Source organism: Schistocerca serialis, chromosome 10, assembly GCF_023864345.2.
Source record: "Schistocerca serialis cubense isolate TAMUIC-IGC-003099 chromosome 10, iqSchSeri2.2, whole genome shotgun sequence".
NCBI classification, from domain to species: Eukaryota; Metazoa; Arthropoda; class Insecta; order Orthoptera; family Acrididae; genus Schistocerca; species Schistocerca serialis.
The window spans coordinates 46520867-46537576 of NC_064647.1; the positions used below are offsets into that span (position 1 = coordinate 46520867).

At 38.9% G+C, this 16710-nt stretch overlaps 1 protein-coding gene across 3 annotated transcripts in view; it reads left to right on the forward strand.

Moving 5' to 3' along the window:
• The window catches only part of LOC126424540 (uncharacterized), a 170212-nt gene that overhangs the window by 143316 nt on the left and 10186 nt on the right, over nucleotides 1-16710 (forward strand). The window contains exon 4 of one of the 3 annotated variants that reach the window (XM_050087278.1): nucleotides 7297-8337. The exons of the other annotated variants lie outside the window; for them this stretch is intronic. Within the exon in view, the coding sequence (XP_049943235.1) occupies nucleotides 7297-7380 (84 nt within the window). The 3' untranslated portion in view covers nucleotides 7381-8337. Of the gene's footprint in view, nucleotides 1-7296; nucleotides 8338-16710 lie in introns of those variants that run through there. 3 annotated transcript variants of the gene reach the window in all.

Sequence of the window (16710 nt, forward strand, 5' to 3'; positions counted from 1 at the left end):
CTTCTGACTATTTTCCTGTATTTTTCAATGTCTGTAGGGTTGTGATTTGGTTCTGGAGTGTTCATAAAATACTGAAAAGCTTGTTTCATGTTTCAGTGGCACTAGTCAAGCATTCAGGCAGTTGTGTCCAATTACCCAACTAACCATGTAAACGGTTGTTTTCTATAGTTATCCTATATCTATTACGGCAAAATCAGTAATGGTCCTTTTAGAAAAGACCCAATTTCCTTCATATCCTTGTCAAGTATGAGCTGATCATGAATGTCTTGTCTGAAAATTACTTTCAATAGGAAATTAAAGAACCAACTTGTTTCTCCTCTTGGCAACAGACAGACATGAACTTATCGAATCAGTTAACATAGAGGAAGGTAACACTGATCATAATGCTTTGATAGCAACTGTGACTACAGGTATTACAAGGAATGTGAAGAAAGGTGGGAAAATACTTTTGTCTAGCAAGAGTGACAAGATTCAAGTTGCAGAGTAGCCGAGCAATATCAAATATTCATAATCAACATCAGTTCTCTATGCTGAAGATGAAGATGTGGAGATCAAATGGAAAAAATTCAAAAGCATGATTCAATATGCCTTAGATAAATACGTTCTGAGCAGGGTCTTAAGGGATGGGGAAGACCCGCTGGGGTTTAATAGCCATGTTAGGAAACTTCTATACAAACAGAGAGAGCTACGTCACAGGTTGAAGAAAATTGAAGACCTAGTAGACAAACAAAAGCAAAATTGAGCATAAGGAGAACAGTGAGACAAGCATTTGTGACTTTGAAAATAAAATTTTGTCAACTGATGTGACTAAAAACCAGTAGAGGTTTTGGTCTTAGGTGCAAGCAGTAAATGGTTCTAAATTGTCTGTTCAGTCATTTAGTGATCAAACAGGTACAGAAATGGAAGATAACAGAGAGAAGGCCGAAATACTAAAGTCACTCTTCCGAAATTGTTTCACTGCAGGTGATCATAGGGGAGGTACCTCCTTCAGTCATCGTACGAATGTCGAAATGACAAATACTGGAACAGAAAAGCAACAACAACTGATTAGTAGTGGAAAATCATCAGGACCAGATGAGGTACAGGCAAGGTTCTACAGGGATTATGTGAAAGAACTTGCTCCCCTTCCAGCAGCAGTTTATTCTAGGTCACCGGAAAATTGTGCAAGTCATTCTTGTTTTCTAGAGGGCTGATAGGAAAGGTGATCATAATTATAGACCTACATCATTGACATCAATTTGTCGTAGAATTATGGAGATGTGTTATGCTAAAGAATTATGACTTTTTGGAGAACAAAAATCTAATCTATAAAAATCAACATGGATTCTGCAAACAGAGCTTGCATAATTATTTGGTATTGTTCAAACCTGTCAGCATTTATTTTCTTGGTATTTGGATTTATTACATTCTTCTTGAAGTCGGGCAGTATTTTGCCTGTCTGATATGTGTTGCATATGAGGAGCAATAGTTTCATCATGGCTGTCTCAGAGTTCAATAATTCTTATGAAATGTCGTCTAATGCAGTAGTTTTTTTTGGACTTGGGTCTTACATTGCAAGGAGAATGAGAGTGCAATGAACCTCCCCAGTTATCTTCATCTACTACTTCCCTTTTTATAACACTGTATTTTCCTTCCACATTTAAGCTTTCCCTTCTCTGCTTAATACTGGCTTTTTTCTCTGAAATCTTGACATCCATACAGCTGCTTCTCATTTCTCTGTATATGTTCTTAATTTTCCTAAAAATGCCATCTATATTTGCTAAAGTACTGTATGTTTCTAAAGCTTCGTATTTCTTCTCTAGGCAGTCCTGTTTTATACTTTGTCATCAGTTTTAGATGTCTATATTTCATTTTGACAATATTAGGAAAAGGATACATTGCTACTGACTGTAAAAATGACCCATTGAGTTGCAAACCATCTTCAGCAAAGAAAAACACACACACACACACACACACACACACACACACACACACACACACACACACACACCCACACAGGCGCGTTGATTGCTTGCTTGTGGGAATGTGTGCATTTTTTCTCCGTTGAAGAAGGCTTTGGCCTAAAGCTGTAATGTATAACAGTCTTTTCATTGTGCATGTCTGCAGCTAGGCAATCTTTACAGCAAGTAAAAATCTATCCTTTCCCTAATGCTCCTGTTATTTCAACTTGGACTGTCCATTGTTATATTTCATTTTGCCTGCTTCATTTCCTGTGTTTTTATATTTTTTGCTTTGATCAGTGAAATGCAATATATCTTGTTATCCAAATATTCCTTATGGACATATTGTGTTTCTTTGATTTGCCTTCTACTGACTTTACCATTTCATATCTCATAACTTCCTTTCTGCTGTTTCAGATAGTTGATCCCACTCTCTTCAATTTCTTCAGTTTTAATCTGCAGTTCACAACTAAGATGTTATGATTAGAGTATACATATGCTCATAGAAATATTCTGCACTTTGAAATCACATTTCTAAATATGTCTTACCTTTATACACTGAAGAGCCAAAGAAACTTGCACACCTGCCTAATATCGCTTAGGGCCTCTGTGAGCATGCATTATTGCTGCAACACGACATGCTGTGGACTCAACTAATGTCTGAAGTAGTGCTGGAGGGAATTGACACCATCAATCCTGAAGGACTGTAAGAGTACGAGGGGTGGAGATCTTTTCTGAACAGCACATTGCAAGGCGTCCCAGATATGCTCAATAATGTTCATGTCTGGGGAGTTTGGTGGCCAGCAGAAGTGTTTAAACTCAGAAGAATGTTCGTGGAGCCACTCTGCAGTGATTCTGGATGTGTGGGGTGTCACATTGGCCTGCTGGAATTGCCCAAGTCCATCAGAATGCATGATGGACATGAATGGATACAGGTGCTCAGACAGGATGCTTATGTATGTGTGACCTGTATCTAGACGTATCAGGGGTCCTATATCACTCCAACTCCATACGCCCCACACCATTGCAGAGCCTCCACCAGCTTGAACAGTCCTTTGCTGACATGCAGGGTCCATGGATTCATGAAGTTATCTCCGTACCCGTACATATCCATCCACTCGATACAGTTAGAAATGAGACTCTTCTGACCAGGCAACATGTTTCCAGTAGTCAACAGTCCAATGTCGGTGTTCATGGGCCCAGGCGAAGCATAAAGCTTTTTGTCGTGCAGTCACCAAGGGTACATTGGTGCATCTTCGGCTCTGAAAGCCCATATCAATGATGTTTATTTGAATGGTTCGTTTGCTGACACTTGTTTATGGCCCAGCATTGAAATCTACTATAATTTGTGGAATATTTGCACTGCTGTCCCGTTGAACAATCCTCTTCAGTCCTCATTGGTCCGTTCTTGCAGGACCTTTTTCCAGCCACAGCGATGTCGGAGAATTTATGTTTTACCGGATTCATGATATTCATGGTACACCTGTGAAATGGTCATACGGGAAAATCCCGACTTCATTAATACCTTGGAGATGCTGTGTCCCATCGTTCATGTGCCAACTATAACACCACGTCCAAATGCTCTTAAATCTTGATAACCTGCCATTGTAACAGCAGTAAACAATCTAACAACTGCGCCAAACACTTTTCATCTTGTAGAGGTGTTGCCGACCGCAGTGTCGTATTCCACCTGTTTATATTTCTCTGTATTTTAATACACATGCCTATACCAGTTGCTTTGGCGCGTCAGTGTGTAATGTGTTTGAAACCAGGTATTTCACAGGTAACTGTCACTTTGAACTAAATCAGCTAACAGTTTTCATTTCAGATCACACCCCAGGATTATTTTTTTTTTCCATATAAAGTAATATTTCATAAAAAAAATTTTAGTAGCTTCACTTAAGTTTATGTTTACTTTTTTTGTTCTGGATGATTTTTGAGGTATAATGGTACAAGCATCTTAAGAGAAGAAGAAATACTTAGACAAGATCCCTATAAAAAAACTTTATTGTAAATAACTGGTTTTGGTAAAACTGACATCTTGTGCATTGTCTATAGACAGTTAGTCTTGTGGTGCCCTGGTAGGCATGACATATTATTATGGGAACGATGTTTTGGCAAATTTCGATGTACAAAGTAATTTTAATTTTGACGTGCCAGTGCATCGCTCACTTGAACTCCCAAGACCTAATTTACAATGACTGGCATTATTAGTTGAGCTGAAACACATTTTGCAGAAAAGATGTAGCCAGTTAGTTCCAACGCACCAAAACTATTGTTATACATTCTGGCAGTACATGCCTGTAATTATTTAGTTCACATGTTTGTGTAAACTTAAATGAAAGGCATCATGCATTTGTTATTAATTTCATCATATGGTTTTGATTGACATTTGAAAACCTATCAGGAAAAGTTAATTCATTTTTATGTTATAAGATGAACTGTGTCAGTAGGAAGTTTCTATTTAACAATCTCGGCTCACAAAGTCTTTTATAATCATGGGCTCATTGTTAAAATGCTTTTGTCACATCACACACATCCATGCCCCAGGCAGGATTCGAACCTGCGACCGTAATGGTCGTGCGGTTCCAGACTGAAGCGCCTAGAACCGCTCGGTCACACCGGCTGGCGATAGTGCCACCTAAATTCTAAGGGCGGCAACGCACTAGGCAGCCTGTCTGTGGCAGCCAGAAATGTTGAGCAGCCAGTTTGAGGCGGCCAGCTGACAGTCGTGATCGATCAGCCGAACAAGATGGACGTGGAAGATGTAATAATTGCCTACCTTTTGACTCTAAAGAAATAGATCGCTTCTTTAATTATACAGGAATGTCAGTGCAATCATTTGACAACCTTTTTGAAAATATAAGAAATTCTATCATGGGTACTGATACTCATATGCGAGCTTGTATAACTCCGGAAGAAAAATTGTTGGTGACTTTGAGGTGAGTACAAAAAACAAATATACTTTATTTTTGAAGCGCCAGGCACTAATATGATAAGTCACAATCTCCGTAGGACTATTGCTTTTTTTAAACTCAACTAAACAAAGTATTTGTTCTTGCCAAATTCTGTGGCAACTGTTGTTGTGGTCTTCAGTCCTGAGACTGGTTTGATGCAGCTCTCCATGCTACTCTATCCTGTGCAAGCTTCATCATCTCTCAGTACCTAGTGCAGCCTACATCCTTCTGAATCTGTTTAGTGTATTCATCTCTTGGTCTCCCTCTACGATTTTTACCCTCCACACTGCCCTCCAATACTAAATTGGTGATCCCTTGATGCCTCAGAACATGTCCTACCAACTGATCCCTTCTTCTAGTTAAGTTGTGCCACAAACTTCTCTTCTCCCCTATCCCATTCAGTACCTCCTCATTAGTTATATGATCTACCCATCTAATCTTCAGCATTCTTCTGTAGCACCACATTTCAAAAGCTTCTGTTCTCTTCTTGTCCAAACTAGTTATCGTCCATGTTTCACTTCCATACATGGCTACACTCCATACAAATACTTTCAGAAATGACTTCCTGACACTTAAATCAATACTCGATGTTAACAAATTTCTCTTCTTCCGAAACGCCTTCCTTGCCATTGCCAGTCTACATTTGATATCCTCTCTACTTCGACCATCATCAGTTATTTTCCTCCCCAAATAGCAAAACTCCTTTACTACTGTAAGTATCTCATTTCCTAATCTAATTCCCTCAGCATCACCCGACTTAATTCAACTACATTCCATTATCCTCGTTTTGCTTTTGTTGTTGTTCATCTTGTACCCTCCTTTCACGACACTGTCCATTCCGTTCAACTGCTCTTCCAAGTCCTTTGCTGTCTCTGACAGAATTACAATGTCATCGGTGAACCTCAAAGTTTTTATTTATTCTCCATGGATTTTAATATCTACTCCGAATTTTTCTTTTGTTTCCATCACTGCTTGCTCAATATACAGATTGTATAACATCGGGGATAGGCTACAACCGTGTCTCACTTTCTTCCCAACCACTGCTTCCCTTTCGTGCTCCTCGACTCTTGTAACTGCCATCTGGTTTCTGTACAAATTGTAAATAGCCTTTCGCTACCTGTATTTTACCCCTGCCCTCTTCAGAATTTGAAAGAGAGTATTCCAGTCAACATTGTCAAAAGCTTTCTCTAAGTCTACAAATGCTAGAAACATAGGTTTGCCTTTCCCCGTGGCAACTAACAACACCTGATATTTATGGTACTGGTGAGAAAATGTAGCATTAAAAATACCTTCACAGTAGTAATACACTGAAATTGTGTAAAATATTATTGACCTATCGTCGTTTTCTACCTTGGCCCTGAAATTTAAATGTTACAAATTTGAAGGAACTGTAAGGAAAAAAACTCACAAAACAAAAATGCTAGTTTGAATATAATGAAACAATATATTTTACGATTTGCTATTATTTGTAGGGCTGCTAAATTTTTGTTACATTTCAAAAGAAAAGAATTTTAAAATCAATGTTCTTCACGTACAGACTCCTGAAACAGATCAAGTAGTTCAGTATTCAGGCTTGATACAGTTGATACCGATAGGCAGTGGGTGATAACTGATTATAATCCGCGGCAGTGGTCTGACTGTCTGCAACAGGCGTAGAATATCCACAGTGATTCTGCCATCTGCTCGAGTCTCATAGACCATAATTCGGTTGCACCCGGTATCCATTCCCATGTTTATATGGTCCAGCTAATGACGTTATTGGCACATACTCTCCATAGCCTTGATGAGGAGTTTGCAGTGGAGGCATTTGTGCTCTTTTTATTCAGTCTATAATTTCCATTTTTGTAGTGAGCTTTCTGTGTTCTGGAATTTTTTTCATGTCTTGTAACAACGAAAGCAGAAAGAGACGATCTGGATCGGATTCTAGTTTTTTTCATATGGCCTTTCTCGCTCCTCCCTCATTGCGATACTCTGCTGGAGTACTGCAATCAATCTATCGTCGTCAGTTTTCTGCTTTTTCTTTTCTGGCATGCTATTCCTTATGTTACTGCTCTGGTGGTTATTTACAGAAACTTCGGTTTCCAGGCTAGCTTCAGTTGGGTTGTTCAATACAGTGTCCTTCAGGAACTGTAATTGCCCATAATACACATAAGGGCTTTTACGCAAAGCTGCAGATCCACTTTTCGCACCTGCTCTGCATTCTAATTCCCTGCTAAAACTTGTTCTAATGTTCTTCCACTTCAGCTATAGAGATTTTCCTGCAAAAGACATCTCAATTAGCGCTGCTGGGGTGAATTTAGGGATGCTAATTTGAAAAATAATTTAAAATAATGTACTAAAATTTCTGTCACAGATGCATGGGTTTCAATTTTTTCATATGAACTTGTTTTTCGTTTCAGATATCTGGCTTCAGGATGTACTATGGCAGTACTGACTCACATTTTTCGGATAGGATATACCACTGTCCGAGAAGTCATATATGAAACTTGCTTGGCGATTTGGGAGAACATGAGAGAGAGAGAGAGAGAGAGAGAGAGAGAGAGAGAGAGAGAGAGAGAGAGAGAGAGTGTGTGTTCATTTCCATAATTAAATGAGGAAAGGTGGATTGACATAGCAGATGGTTTTAATAAAAATTCAGACTTTCCCAATTGTATTGGTGCCATCAACGGGAAACATCAGAGTAATAAAACCACGTCATTCTGGCACACTTTACTATAACTAGAAAAATTATTTTTCCATCATTTTACTTGTTTTATGCAATGCTGATTATAAGTTCACATATATAGATGTTGGAGCGTATGGAAAATGTAGTGACTCGTGTACATTTAAGCAATCAATTTTGTATGAAAAACTCACGAATCAAAATTTACGAATACCTGAGGGAAGCCCGATTTTTAACAACGGTTTATCAATGCCATATGTCATTGTCGGAGACGAGGCATTTGGTTTATCTGAAAATTTAATGTGTCCTTATAGAGGAAGGAGTTTAACAAACAAGAAGAGAATCTTTAACTACCGACTTTCTCGGGCTAGGCGTTTTATAGAATTGCACGTTTGGCATTCTGGCAAACAAATGGAGAATTTTTCATCGCCCAATGGACGTTCGAGAAGACTTCGCGATTGCCATACTACAAGCATGCTGTGTTTTACACAATTATGTGCACGAAAGGGATGGTTATAAATTTGAAGACACATTGTATGTATCTCCAGAACTGGAAATTCCACCAGGTCATACAGGCAGAGGGTGCCACTCATCATCAGCATTTATGGATTTATTTGCGGATTATTTTACAAATGAAAATCTGCTGGAGTGGCAAAACAGAATTGCACTGGGGTAGTAATTATCTGTGTCGTTTAGATAATGTATATAACTGTTACTGCTTCAAAGTGACTTAGTATCAATTATTGTTAAGTGTAAATTAATACCCTCTTTTCCATTATTGTACGTATAACAAATGTTCATTATGTAGTAAATAAAAAACACTTACCAAATTCATTTTTGTCATTTTTCACTCATATTCTGCTCACACATTATATTTGTTATTTCCTCCCAACTCCTTCTCTTCAAATGACGTTCATTGCATTCTTCTGATCAAATATCCCAGATCGCTCTTCGGCTTTCAACCTCAGGAATAAATTTCTCCGTATCAAAAGTCACGGTGTATTTCGTCTCTCGGTCACTCGAACACATGGTCTTGCTGCTCGGACGAGTTCACGGAGACTGCAGGCAGCCATATATGCTCGCTCACTGCGAGACGTGCTGTTGCCACCTGGCTGCCGCAGCCAGAGAATTCTGGCTGCCCAGTGCGCGGCCTACCATACGCCGTCATTGTTTTACTGGCTGCTGCAGCCAGTCTGCTTAGTGCGTTGCCGCCCTAAGAATGTGCACAAGGCACCCAATGCGCTTTCAGATTTAGTTTTCTAATGCGTGCCTGCAAACCAGTGTATGTTCCTGACATATTGCTTGTGTTGTCATATAACTGGCCTCTACTGTCAGTAATATCGATGGAATTTGTAGACAGGACTTTTAGCATGGCCTCAGCTAAGTTTAAGGATTTGTGTCCTGGGTTTGGTAAAAACAGAAGGAAACATTCAACAGGTTCACCATTCTCGTTCACATGTCTTAATATGGAAGATAATTGATCAATATGTGAAATGTCCTCAGTAGAATCTACTATTATAAAGAAATATTTGTCCTGTTTTATTTCACTTACGATAATTCTTTTTATTCGTTCAGAAAGAAGCTCCATTATTTCATCACAGATTGTTGAAGAAAGATAACTTGTACGTCCCTGCCCTGGATTTCCGTATCGTTCAATGTGCTCGGCGAGAAAAGCGTCAAACTGTCATTAATGGAATCTTTCAACGTGCCCACGTAGGGGAAGCCCTGTCTCGACATATGACTCGAAATGGTTATCTATTGTTCCAACTGACTTTTTTCTTGTTAAGAGAGATAACTCAGAATTTTTGTGTTCAAGTGAATTCTCATGTTGAGATAAAATATTAGAAATATTTTTCCAATCTGCAATACCGTTAGTAGCAATCGCGGGCTTACCTCCGAACAATTTAACTCGTGTACAAAAAAACAGCACTGGTGCTACAGGAGAATACTAGAAAATCAAGTATAGTTGATTCACCATTTAAAAGTTTACGGTAGAATACATTTTTGTTCAAATATCTGGTTTTATCGCCTATCGATCTTCTCAAATTGAAAAAATCGCCGTTGCAATTTTGATTAATGCCACGTGGTAAGGTAATGTCGATTGTTGATTCACTGACAAACCATTCTGCAAGATCATCTCTAACAAGTTTATTTCTTTTTGAAATATCATACTCGACACTTAGTTTTGCAACAAGTTTATTTCTTTTTGCAATATCTTACTCGGCACTTAGTTTTGCGTGAAACTCGAAATCAGTAACAATTTGCTTTTCTTCATTTTTAACTTTTGTTTCGTCTGTATTTACTTCTTCTAGAACAGTTGCAGTGCCACAAATATTATCCGTACTACTGAACTCGATGTCAAACCAACAACACTTTTTGCGAAAAATTTATCTACTCCGCCAAGCGTTTTTAGAACATTGGCTTCTCGTTCTCGCCTTTCCTTCGATAATTGCTTTTTTCACTGTTACTCGTTTTAAGGCACTTAAAAAATTGTCAACCAACGGACAAATCTTAAAATATCTAAGCTTGGAGCACAGTATGCTAACAATCGAGTATCCTATGTACAAGACGTTGATGTCATTGAATTGAAGGCTCTAATTCGTCTATTACTGTATTCGGCCATTTTCAAGTCAGGGAACGAGTCTGTTTACAGCTTGTTTGCAACCGATGGAACAGGCAGAGATGTTTTCAGGTGTACTGTTAGCAAAGAAAGATTTCTGTTTTTATTATCTGCATTACAATTTGACAATCCAGATGATAGTGTGGAAAGAAAGAAAATAGACAAATCAGCAGCAATTTTACAAATCTTTTTGCTGTTTCATTGAAAACAGTCAACTTTGCTACTTTGTAGGTGCCACAAACAGTGTGTGTCGATGAAATGCTTGTTCCTTTTCATGGAAGGTGTGGGTTTAGAATGTACATGCCAAACAAACCGGCAAAGTATGGCCTTAAAGTTCAGTGTTTGACTGACACTGGTACTAATTACTTATACAATGCACACATTTATTCTGGAAAAGGCAGCGACGGTCACACCCTTCCCAGCCATGAGAAAGGTCACAGTGTTGCCACACAGGCTGTTCTTCGACTGGCGAAACCCATCGAAAACACAAGGAGAAATGTTAAAGGTGAGAACTGGTACTCATCAGTAGAACTAGTCGATAAACTTCCAGAAAAAGGTCTCACATACTTTGGTACACTGAAAAAGAACAAAAAGGAGATCCCACAGAACTTATTTCCTAATAAAAAACGTGGTGTGAAGATATCTGTTTACGGCTTTGCAGAAGACATGACTCTGGTTTCCTCCGTGCCCAAGAAGTCCAAAACTGCAATACTGATCTCTTCTGTGCATCATTCAGTAAACAATGATCCTAAATCCGGTAAATCTGACATCATCCTGTTTTATAACACAACAAAAGATGGTGTGGACTGTCTTGATCGAAGGTGTGCAGCTTATTCGTCAAGTTGCTGGACAACAAGATGGCCTTTGGCCATTTTCTTCTCATTAATGGATGTTTCTTGTGGTATAAATTGTTATGTGGTACATCAAGCTTACCCCAAGGCAGAAGTAATGATTAGATTGAGTTTCATGAAGACACTAGCCATAGACCTAATTGAACATCATATGAAGCATAGAATTTCTGTTGGATGCTTGCCACGAGAGTTGAATGACACCATCTGAAGAATACTTCACTTACAATATGAGCCTCAGACACCGAAAGAATAATTCGAAAAACGTGTGCCTTTTGCCCTCTTCGTGTGAGGAGGAAAAAAAAGGTATCCATGTCAACAGTGTGGTGTTACGATTTGTTTGGAGTGTTCCAAAAAGGTCTGCATGAAGTGTTTGGAGCTGGAAATTGACTAAAGTATGATTCAGTGACACATGAGAACAAGTATTTAGTTTTTACTTATAATTTTAGAAGTAAAATGTGGCGAAGTTTCTCCATTCATAGACTTATGAACTGAAATATTCTCTCTACATTGCAAAGATGAGTCATAAACTGAAAGCTGACGAAAGTCAAGTTGGATTTTTCCACCTAGTTATATTGCCAATTTTTAATATAATCCCTCTGATTAAATCTGTGTGTGAATTTGCTGTTATTTTCGTAACTCATGGAATAAAAATATACTCCAGATTTCGCTTTGTTTTAACTGTTGGAGTGTTTATAATACTGTATTGTTTTTTAAAAAATCTACAAAGGCCTCCTCTAAGAACTGTAATGAATGACAGGAAGTCAAGAAACTATATATTGTTGTTGTGGTCTTCAGTCCTGAGACTGGTTTGATGAAGCTCTCCATGCTACTCTATCTTGTGCAAGCTTCTTCATCTCCCAGTACCTACTGCAACCTACATCCTTCTGAATCTGCTTAGTGTATTCATTTCTTGGTCCGCCTCTACGATTTTTACCCTCCACGCTGCCCTCCAATACTAAATTGGTGATCCCTTGATGCCTCAGAACATGTCCTACCAACCGATCCCTTCTTCTAGTCAAGTTGTGCCACAAACTCTTCATCTCCCCAATCCTATTCAATACCTCCTCATTAGTTAGGTGGTCTACCCATCTAATCTTCAGCATTCTTCTGTAGCACCACATTTCAAAAGCTTCTATTTTCTTCTTGTCCAAACTATTTATCGTCCATGTTTCACTTCCATACATAGCTACACTCCATACAAATACTTTCAGAAACGACTTCCATACACTTAAATCTATACTCAATGTTAACAAATTTCTCTTCTTCAGAAACACTTTCCTTGCCATTGCCAGTCTACATTTTATAACCTCTCTTCTTCGACCTTCATCAGTTATTTTGCTCCCCATATAGCAATACTCCTTTACTACTTTAAGTGTCTCATTTCCTAATCTAATTCCCTCAGCATCACCCGACTTAATTCGACTACATTCCATTATCCTCGTTTTGCTTTGGTTGATGTTCATCTTATATCCTCCTTTCAAGACACTGTCCATTCCGTTCAGCTGCTCTTCCAAGTCATTTGCTGTCTCTGACAGAATTACAATGTCGTCGGTGATCCTCAAAGTTTTTATTTCTTCTCCATGGATTTTAATACCTACTCCGAATTTTCCGTTTGTTTCCTTTACTGCTTGCTCAATATACAGATTGAATAACATCGGGGAGAGGCTACAACCGTGTCTCACTCCCTTCCCAACCACTGCTTCCCTTTCATGCTCCTCGACTCTTATAACTGCCATCTGGTTTCTGTACAAATTGTAAATAGCTTTCGCTACCTGTATTTTCCCCAGCCACCTTTAGAATTTGAAAGAGAGTTTTCCAGTCAACATTGTCAAAAGCTTTCTCTAAGTCTACAAATACTAGGAACATAGGTTTGCCTTTCCTTAATCTTTCTTCTAAGGTGAGTTGTAAGGTCAGTATTGCCTCACATGTTCCAACATTTCTGCGGAATCCAAACTGATCTTCGCCGAGGTCCGTTTCTACCAGTTTTTCCATTCGTCTGTAAAGAATTCACGTTAGTATTTTGCAGCTGTGAATTATTAAACTGATAGTTCGGCAGTTTTCACATCTGTCAACACCTGCTTTCTTTGGGATTGGAATTAATATATTCTTCTGGAAGTCTGATGGTATTTCACCGGCCTCATAAATCTTGCTCGCCAGATGGTAGACTTTTGTCAGGACTGGCTCTCCCAAGGCTGTCAGCAGTTGTAATGGAGTGTTGTCTACTCCCGGGACCTTGTTTCGACTCAGGTCTTTCAGTGTTCTGTCCAACTCTTCATGCAGTATCATATCTCCCATTTTATCTTCATCTATATCCTCTTCCATTTCCATAATACTGTCCTCAAGTACAACCCCCTTGTGTAGAACCTCTATATACTCCTTCCTCCTTTCCCTTCTTTGCTTAGAACTGGGTTTCCATCTGAGCTCTTGATATTCATACGAGTGGTTGTCTGTTCTCCAAAGGTCTCTTTAATTTTCCTGTAGACACTCTCTAGCTTACCCCTAATGAGATGAGCCTCTACATCCTTACATTTGTCCTATTAGCCACCTCTGCTTAGCCATTTTGCACTTCCTGTTGATCTCATTTTTGAGATGTTTGTATTCCTTTTTGCCTGCTTCATTTATTGCATTTTTATATTTTCTCCTTTCATCAATTAAATTCAATATTTCTTCTGTTGCCCAAGGATTTCTACTAGCCCTCGTCTTTTTTCCCTACTTGCTCCTCTGCTTCCTTCACTATTTCATCCTTCAAAGCTACCCATTCTTCTTCTACTGTATTTCTTTCTTCCATTACTGTCAATTTTTCCCTTGTATTCTCCCTGAAACTCTGTACAACCTCTGGTTTAGTCAGTTTATGCAGGTCCCATCTCCTTAAATTCCCTCATTTTTGCAGTTTCTTCAGTTTTAATCTACAGTTCATAACCAATAGATTGTGGTCAGAGTCCACATCTGGCCCTGGAAATGTCTTACAATTTAAAACCTGGTTCCTAAATCTCTGTCTTACTATTATATAATCTATCTGAAACCTGTCAGTATCTCCAGGCTTCTTCCATGTATACAACCTTCTTTTATGATTCTTGAACCAAGTGTTAGCTATGATTAAGTTAAGCTCTGTGCAAAATTCTACCAGACGGCTTCCTCTTTCATTTCTTCCCCCCAATCCATATTCACCTACTACGTTTCCTTCTCTTCCTTTTCCTACTATCTAATTCCAGTCACCCATGACTATTGAATTTTCGTCTCCCTTCACTATCTGAATGATTTCTTTTATATCCTCATACATTTCTTCAATTTCTTCGTCATCTGCAGAGCTAGTTGGCATATAAACTTGTACTACTGTAGTAGGCGTGGGCTTCATGTCTTTCTTGGCCACAATAATGCGTTCACTATGCTGTTGGTGGTAGCTTACCCGCACTCCTTGTTTTTTAGTCATTATTAAACCCTGCATTACCCCTATTTGGTTTTGTATTTATAAACCTGTATTCACCTGACCAAAAGTCTTGTTCCTCCTGCCAGCGAACTTCACTAATTCGCGCTATATCTAACTTTAAGCTATCCATTTCCCTTTTTAAATTTTCTAACCTACCTGCCCGATTAAGGGATCTGACATTCGACGCTCCCATCCGTAGAACACCAGTTTTCTTTCTCCTGATAATGACGTCCTCTTGAGTAGTCCCCGCCCGGAGATCTGAATGGGAGACTATTTTACCTCCGGAATATTTTACCCAAGAGGACGCAATCATAATTTAATCATACAGTAAAGCTGCATGCCCTCGGGAAAAATTATGGCTGTAGTTTCCCCTTGCTTTCAGCCGTTCTCAGTACCAGCACAGCAAGGCCGTTTCGGTTAGTGTTACAAGGCCATATCAGTCAATCATCCAGAGTGTTGTCCCTGCAACTACTGAAAAGGCTGCTGCCTGTCTTCAGGAACCACACGTTTGTCTGGCCTCTCACCTACTGTATGGCCATTTGTATCGCTGAGGCACGCAAGCCTCCCCACCAATGACAAGGTCCATGGTTCATGGGGGGAGGCAAAATTCTGGTTTAATATATGAAATATAAAAATGCGGTCTGAGAGACCCCTCCATAGAAGTTGTGTTTTTGTGAATGACTATAGTGGTTAAGGGTTAAGTAGTCGTGTTGGCAGTTAATGTGGTGTGTTGTCATTTGTGTGAACATTATTTTTATGTCTACACACAAATGCACCTTTTGTTCCAACATAAAATAAAAATAACCTTTCCTTGAAGAAAAAAAGCTTAGTTAAGAAGTTTAATATAAAATTTGCAATGTTACGTACTATTTGATTGCACAGAGTGGGAACTTTTGGTATCGTACAGGCTGCAGCACAATAAATAAGACAAATGAAAGTTGGTTTTTTGCCTAAAAAAGTAACTGAGTAAGTTAATAAATAAAAATTTTAAACTGTTGTGAAGTGTATTTCACACATTGTTAGATATTCTGCTTGTGTGCTTTTCGTATAAATGTGTGTTTAAAAATGTAAAACATTCCTAGTATCAACAGGTTTTGTTACACAGGTATCATTAAATCAAAGCTCAGATATTGAAGACCACAGAGCTTTCACATTAATTACAGTAATGGAAGGTTGACTTGATACTTGCCCATAATTTCTATAAGAAATTTAAGTAGAGTTGGGTTTTACAAACTGAGGTCCACACAAGTTACAGCATTTAAGAAACTGCTGATTAGTTTATCAGAGCTTTTCAGGGTTCTTGGTATTTTCATGGGGAAAATATGGTAGGGTTAAGTAGAAGCTGACAACATTCTCAGAATATTAACATTTCAAACATTGTATTGTATATTGCCATCCTGACAGTTTACTTCAAAATATTTTGAACAATCATGAAGATGATACCAGACAGGAACCCGGTCATCAAGTAAATTAGTATACTTCCAAACTTGTATTGTCGAATTTCGTTCTTAAGACTTACTTACACTAGCAAGTTGTTTAACAATATTAAAATTTGTGTCGTTTGTAAGCAAGGTTATTTCAAAATGTAAAAGGTTAAAATGAGTACAGAGCAAAAAATGCCGCCCCCCTTAAGGTGCCATGCCTAATGGGCCTATCTGTAAATCCACCACTGGTCTGTACTTGATAGATGAGGACACATTCACCTCCACAAAGCCATTATGTTTTGGGGAAAATATTGAAGACAAGTTTAGCGAAGTGGAGTAACTCGGTAAGATGTGGTTACGTTCCCTGTTGTTCAAAACTACTTCTGTTGCCCAGTCTGCAGCCCTTCATGGTTGTGATCATCTTGGCGATGTTGTGATGTCCATTACACCTCACCAGTTTTTGAATATGGTGCAGAGACTCATTTTTCATAGGGACTTCTTCATTCAAATGGATGGGGAAATCTGGGCCAAGCACAGACAACAGCGCATGTATTCTGGCTTTTGAGAGAGGTAAAGGTTATATGTTATTGGTGTGAGTGACGCCATATGTCCTGCCACTCGTGAAGGCGCTTTTGCTGCCTGCATTTCAGGCACGTATTTCTGATGTACAGTGGAACCTCTATGTTAGGACTTCCCAACCTTTCCAGCTGGCGGACCCCTTCTTCAGTCGAAAATCCATGGCGGACCCCTAGTCAGTCAAGAGCACAGTAACTTTAAATTCCCCCCCCTCCCTCGAAGTATCAATAGTCTTTGGTTTAGAGATGAATGA